This window comes from Eucyclogobius newberryi, unplaced genomic scaffold (assembly GCF_026437365.1).
Source record: "Eucyclogobius newberryi isolate DKJ021-1_F unplaced genomic scaffold, fEucNew1.0.hap1 SCAF_11, whole genome shotgun sequence".
Classification (NCBI taxonomy): Eukaryota; Metazoa; Chordata; class Actinopteri; order Gobiiformes; family Gobiidae; genus Eucyclogobius; species Eucyclogobius newberryi.
In genome coordinates this window covers 10,781,418-10,788,798 of record NW_027315735.1, presented here as the reverse complement: position 1 = coordinate 10,788,798, position 7,381 = coordinate 10,781,418, and the positions used below count along the sequence as shown (strand labels likewise).

Here is a 7,381-nt window from a genome sequence, read left to right as displayed (position 1 = left end):
CCGACTGTTCCACTGCACCATGCTCTGCACAGTTCCGCTTTCTGCCCTGCGCGTGCTTCTCCTGGCCAGCTCGTGTGTTTGTTTATTCACGTTTGAAGAGAATGGCGTCAGATAACATGTCATGTACGGAGTTTGGCGATTTGGACCTCGAACCAGATGTTCCTAATCAGCTAGAGTCGTTTAAAAAAGAGAAACATCTGTGCGCCACTCTGCGGAAACACTTCAGCTTGTGCCGAAGAAAGGTGAGTGGAACATATCATGCCTTTAAAGGAGCCATATTATGCTTTATATAGTAGTTAGTAATACACTATAACATACGTAGATTATGATTTTACATTTTGTTCAGTGTAAACTGCAATATAGATCTAAAACTTCTGAGTAAGAGTGGGACCATTGACTGTTCAAAACTGCAGAACTGATAAGCCCCGCCTCTTCGTAGTGGTATTTATTTCACCAAAATAAACAGTGGATTTTTATTTACTTTGTTTTATTGTTCTAACAGGGCTACACAACATTCATAAACCTTAGGTGTATAAATGTTTCAACTCCTGTGAAAGCATTGGACTCCGAGTTGTTGGGATTGGAGCACAGCATGAATACACACTTGAGAGATTCTGTTTCATATTACACAGTGATTGTTCTACTTTGCAACATATTTGAGCCATAATTCTGCTTTATATTATAATTCAGAAACAAACAACACATACCTGTACATAAATTGCCTAACAATATCTTTCCATATATATTTTTCAAATTTGTACAAACAAATAAACAGAACAAAACAGAAAGACTCGAGAGTATGAATGAAAAATGAAAAGAAACGCAAGCAGACATCAAACAAAATGCACAAATACAAAAACAATCACGGCATAACTTTCAAGTGCCCAGCCAAACAATGAAAGCAGAAAGAATCAGAAAAGGTTTATGGCCATTGTCATTGAACACGGTTTGAAAACATAGATGCTTGTCTCGGTGTTAATCAATAAATCAATCCATCACCCTTTATTTATAGAGCCCTTTACAACACTCAAAGTGACCAAAGTGCTTCATAATAAAATCAAGGAAATACAAAACATAAAATTAAATAAAAAACAAACTGTACAAAATAAAGTGTCACTACATAACAGAGTGTTAAAAGTCAGTCAGTAATAGTGCAACATAAAACGAAGAAGAAAACGAAGAAGAAGAAGAAGAAGAAGAAGAAGAAGAAGAAGAAGAAGAAGAAGAAGAAGAAGAAGAAGAAGAAGAAGAAGAAGAAGAAGAAGAAGAAGAAGAAGAAGAAGAAGAAGATCTGTAGAGTCAAGTATGGCATGCATAAATTAAGATCAGAATGAAATGTCTGATGTCACAGTGTCCGTTTACTCATCCAAACTCATCCAGCTGGAAGTCCTCCAGCTGAACGCACAGTCCAGGACAGACTCGCTGAGCCACGTGTCCGTGAAGCACAAAACAGGAGATGAAGAAAAGTCTCTTTTTTGTCTCATCAACAGCGCTAGTTCATCCAGTTTGTTGGTAAATCCCAGTAAACAGGCTTTTACATAGGATTTGAAAACACCCCGTTCAAATAATTTTGTCCGGGGGTACAGGGGGCCGACTAGGTGAAAAAACAAGTAGCTTCGGCATTCTCCGGACCGCATCTCGGCAGCCAATCAGAGCCAAGCACACAAATTTCATCAACCAATCAGCGCGCAGCATGCAAATTTTCACGTGTAAACAGTAAACTGTAATGGCGGACTATTGTCAAATGCTTCCCGGCCCGATTTAATGTTAATATTCCCTTTTTTCTAAGATTTATTAATAAAATGGCCGTACCTGCACTCGAAAATGCCCGTCCACATTTTAAAATACCCCGTCCAAAATACAGGAAGACGGGTCTCTATCTAAAAGCCTGCCAGTAAACCCCCTAAACCGTACGTGCGCGTTCTAAGGCGCACAAACGGTCTGCAGCGTCTCACTCTTTTGGCCAAAAAAAGGACTAGTTCCGTAGCAGATGGTAAAAAAAACTGGAACTAGATCTGTAGGAGTTGTAGTTCTGATTGCGAAGAGCTCTTCACATGTGTAAGAGCTCTTCACATGTGCAAGAGCACGCAGACACATGATTTACGCACAAAAACAGGCGCCACCCGTCGCTCCCCGAAGATCCACCGCTCTTCAACCTCTTGCTTGCACCCTGTATTTCCAACTCCGTTATTTGAGCTCCTAATTTTTTCTCTGCCCCTCTGGTAGAAAAAAAATGGGTATACCGCGCACTAGGGTTCATCTCCCTCCAGATGTCAATCAGTCCTATGTTCTTCAATGAATTTATACAACTGAGATTCTGGATCCTGGCCGGTGGAACCCTGTCCCGCCACATGAGAAGAGGTGTGGTCTGCGGCTTCAGACCCACTAGCCTTGTTAGCCTTGTTAGTCTCGTTAGCTTGTGAGGCGGGCCGTTTTTGAATGGGGCGTTGGGTCAGCAGCTTTGTTTGTCTTGGGCCCGTAGTTTTCCCAGGCTTGTGTTTTCCTTGTCCACTCATCTCTTGTTCGTTTTTTCTGGGATTATGTGGGTCAAACAATATTTTTAAAGCTAGTTTCTGCAGCAGCGGAGCATGCACGCACACTCCAAAACCGAGTCCCAAAACTATATCTTTCCAATGAATCCGCAAAGACATCAAGGTAAAGTTATGCAAATGTTTGTCAAAATATGATGTAGTTATCTCTGAGTTTTCGAGGTCACATAAATGCAGCAGTATCATCCACACCACTCTCACTGGAGTGTATTCTCTGTGAATTATATACGATACTTATACTTAACAATTTATATTTATTACAATTTCTCATAATGCACATCTTGTTCGGAGCGAGACTTTAAAAGTTCAGGTATATTTTGTCAGTTTTTTCGACAGTTCTGTGATCTCTCCATTATGTCCTTCTGTAGTCTTTTGCTGCATTTGTGGCCTCCAAGAAGAAGACTGAAGGAGGTGAAAGCTGGTGCTGCTGTGGCCAGACTTTCAGCGAGCACTCTGCCATGCACAAACATGTGGCCCGGAGCCATCAGACCGAGGTGGAGCAACGAGCCCTCACAGCTTTTGAGAAGGTCCAGTCAGAGGCCCGAGCACCACAAGCAGAACCACAAGGGGAGCCACAACCGGGGCTGGAGAGAGCGGACGTCTGCTCGTGGATCCCTGACACGAGCCGCCTGTCTGAGGAGCAGCTCACGCAGTAATACAGCTAACACACTATAGCGGGATATATAATACAGCTAACGCACTATAGCGGGATATATAATACAGCTAACACACTATAGCGGGATATATAATACAGCTAACACACTATAGCAGGATATATAATACAGCTAACTCACTATAGCGGGATATATAATACAGCTAACGCACTATAGCGGGATATATAATACAGCTAACACACTATAGCAGGATATATAATACAGCTAACTCACTATAGCGGGATATATAATACAACTAACGCACTATAGCGGGATATATAATACAGCTAACACACTATAGCAGGATATATAATACAGCTAACACACTATAGCAGGATATATAATACAGCTAACACACTACAGCAGGATATATAATACAGCTAACACACTATAGCAGGATATATAATACAGCTAACACACTATAGCAGGATATATAATACAGCTAACACACTATAGCAGGATATATAATACAGCTAACACACTATAGCAGGATATATAATACAGCTAACACACTATAGCAGGATATATAATACAGCTAACACACTATAGCAGGATATATAATACAGCTAACACACTATAGCAGGATATATAATACAGCTAACACACTATAGCAGGATATATAATACAGCTAACACACTATAGCAGGATATATAATACAGCTAACACACTATAGCAGGATATATAATACAGCTAACACACTATAGCAGGATATATAATACAGCTAACACACTATAGCAGGATATATAATACAGCTAACACACTATAGCAGGATATATAATACAGCTAACACACTATAGCAGGATATATAATACAGCTAACACACTACAGCAGGATATATAATACAGCTAACACACTACAGCAGGATATATAATACAGCTAACACACTACAGCAGGATATATAATACAGCTAACACACTACAGCAGGATATATAATACAGCTAACACACTACAGCAGGATATATAATACAGCTAACACACTATAGCAGGATATATTTGAGTGTACAGTGTAGGGACTCCAGTAGTCACAGCAGCTTGTTGATAGAATTATGTAGATTGAGGTCTGACACAACCTAGAGCTCTTATCGAATGAATCCATGGATTTCGGAATGAGGAAAATATATTTAGTTTATTTCAGATTTTAAGATATAAAAAATACAAGTGTCATGCAGCTAAACATGCAAAAATGATAGTGAAAGTCGAGGTCATAACTGAATGGAAAAGTAAACGGATTGTTCTGTTGATGTTAAACTACAGCAGGGGGCGTTAGCATTGGGCTAGCGTTCAGCCTGCAGTCGATGTTAGCATTCTTAAATGTGCTGAAATGGGCCTTTTTAAAATGTTTTGACTCAAGTAAGACACAAACGGTGAAATAGGACTGTGCAGAAATGAGCACTTGAGCTACATCTGGTACTCTGCTGATAAGGTTAATGTATACTGTGCACTGGCACGGTCTAAATGAAAAAATGAAACTAAAGTAATATAATTTATAAACACTTTAGCAGTTTTTTATGGTCTCCTTTTTCATGAATAAACTCAATACTAACAACTCAATAAATGAATATCTTGACATTTCAATTCAACAGAAATGTAAATGTATTTGGGTAGTTGAGGTGTAGGTCAGACTAGACTGTAAAATTACCCACAAAAGTAAAGAATGATCACTTAATGTTTTTGCTGCATTTTCTACTGTAATCCTTATGCACATGATTCACATTTTAACATCAACAACATTCACATAATTCTATTTTTTCTATATTGCCCACCTCTACTAATTTGATCTTGTATTAGGGCAAAGAATATTCACACATTTTCCCTTTTATTGATTGATAGATTTCTCAAAAATAAAATAGTGATGTTTTATCTTAAACAATCTTTTAGTGACAGAAGAGACCTGAAGCATATCATTGATGATTAGACATGACTGGATCTCCCTCTTGGTTCAAATGGCTTATTATTTGCCCTGATCTTATACAAACTATCCTTTGTACTCTGTGTCTCAGGGGCCCCGGCAGAGTGCTCCTGTACTATTGTTACTGTGACGTGTTGGATCCACATGCAGTGTGTGCCTGGCAGAAGCTCCTCTGTGAGAAGCTCCAGCTCACAGGGAAGGTGAGTCCTGCTCCCCGTCCCATGGGTAGCATGTATTAAACAGTGATTCTATTTAATTATGTTGGGCTGAAGTGACCAGAAGTGGTTCGGCTCATGGAGGAAGTGAAGAGTTAAAAACACAAACTAAATGATGACCTATACCTGGCCGCACCACCAAACTTGGTCATTTTCAGCGGAACAGGTTCACGGCTGATAACTCGCGCGCTGAAACACGGCATTTGATTGTTGTGACTTAGTTTCTGTCGCCATGGTTCGGCTGGTCACCGCCATGCCCAAAAGATACCACCAGGTATTAAGATCACCGTGCGAGCGAGCGCCGCAGCACTCCTCGCACGGCAGCACTCCTCGCACGGCAGCACTCTCCCACGGCGCTCGCAGCTGTTTTTTCAACAAATGTACCGATTTGAAATGTATTTTGAAATGTATTTTTTAGTGTGAGAAAAGGCCATCAGCGCGTGAGAGCGTGAGGCAGGTCATAAATGCGTGTCAGTGTGTGTGTCAGTGTGTGTAAGGCAGTGTGTCTGTGCTCCAGGTGAGGGTGGCCTCAGAGGGCATCAATGGAACTTTGGGAGGCTCCTGTGCTGCTACAGAAGTCTACATCCACACCATGTGCTCTAACTCGCTCTTCAGGATGCACCAGGACGACTTTAAGGTGAGTGGCCGACTCCACACGGAACAATCTGGAACCATATGTAAGATGTTGATTTCAAATTTCATCAACATGACCAATCTGTGTCAGATTTTACTGATAACAATTTAAATATTGATTTATTCTTAATTTAAAAAAAATGGACATGATGGAAAAGTAGTTGTTGATGTAATTTGGTGTTTTATTCTCCTAATGCAAAAGCAGAATGAGCCTCATGAGGCTCTCATTTGGCTTTAATCTATCTAAGCCCAATCTTGGATAAAAAACTGCACTAGAACGGTTACACACTTGACCTTTTAAAAGAGTAGTTTTACTGTAGGTGGATGTAGTAAAGTGAGTGACCGTGCTGACACTGCTGTTTGTGCAGACGAGTCCTGGAGGAGCCGAATGTTTCACAGAGCTGAAGGTCGGGGTCTACAGAGAAATCGTCCCGATGGGAGTGGACCCTCAAGTGGTCTCGTACCGTCTGGCAGGTGCATATCATCAGTGTATGCTTTTATGTCACTCTTAAGGCACGTGCACACACAAAGTCAAGGAGTCAGGAGCGTCTTTGAGGTTTGAATGACAGCACATCTGCAGCACACACTTTGTGACAGGTTTATGAATCTTAAAGTTTTGATCACATGCATCCTAGAGTTTTGAAATGTGGAGAAATACTCTTTTAGACCCACAGCTTTTTCTAAGAAAGCTGCGTTAACTGTGCTAATTATACATTAGATTTAGGCAAATAAAAGAATGGTTGTGATGAGAGCAGAGTTCTGGGGTGTCTGTACCTTCAGAGTTCTGGGGTGTCTGTACCTTCAGAGTTCTGGAGTGTCTGTACCTTCAGAGTTCTGGAGTGTCTGTACCTTCAGAGTTCTGGGGTGTCTGTACCTTCAGAGTTCTGGGGTGTCTGTACCTTCAGACTTCTGGAGTGTCTGTACCTTCAGAGTTCTGGGGTGTCTGTACCTTCAGACTTCTGAGGTGTCTGTACCTTCAGAGTTCTGGGGTGTCTGTACCTTCAGAGTTCTGGAGTGTCTGTACCTTCAGAGTTCTGGAGTGTCTGTACCTTCAGAGTTCTGGGGTGTCTGTACCTTCAGAGTTCTGGGGTGTCTGTACCTTCAGACTTCTGGAGTGTCTGTACCTTCAGAGTTCTGGGGTGTCTGTACCTTCAGACTTCTGAGGTGTCTGTACCTTCAGACTTCTGGGGTGTCTGAGAGAGGAGGAGGCCCATATTTAAGTCTAACTCGTCTAACTAGTTTGTGGCTCTCAAAGGCTACAGCATATTCGTACGCACAGCTTCAAAACAGCTTCCATAGACGTAAGTGGACTTCAATAAACAATTCAATTCATTCTTTGTTAAAAGCCCAGGGGATCTGGTTAGTTTCTGAAAAAAATTAAATAAAAATGAAAATGAGGATAAATATTAAAATAAGAATGGC

At 41.0% G+C, this 7,381-nt stretch overlaps 1 protein-coding gene across 1 annotated transcript in view; it reads left to right on the top strand.

The window, feature by feature from the left end:
• The first annotated feature begins 24 nt into the window (after positions 1-24).
• The window catches only part of LOC140349503 (thiosulfate sulfurtransferase/rhodanese-like domain-containing protein 2), a 14,303-nt gene continuing 6,946 nt past the window's right edge, over positions 25-7,381 (top strand). The window contains exons 1-5 of the mRNA XM_072435864.1: positions 25-242; positions 2,918-3,201; positions 5,203-5,311; positions 5,844-5,963; positions 6,328-6,433. Coding sequence (XP_072291965.1) covers positions 102-242; positions 2,918-3,201; positions 5,203-5,311; positions 5,844-5,963; positions 6,328-6,433 — 760 coding nt within the window. The 5' untranslated portion in view covers positions 25-101. The remainder of the gene's footprint in view (positions 243-2,917; positions 3,202-5,202; positions 5,312-5,843; positions 5,964-6,327; positions 6,434-7,381) is intronic.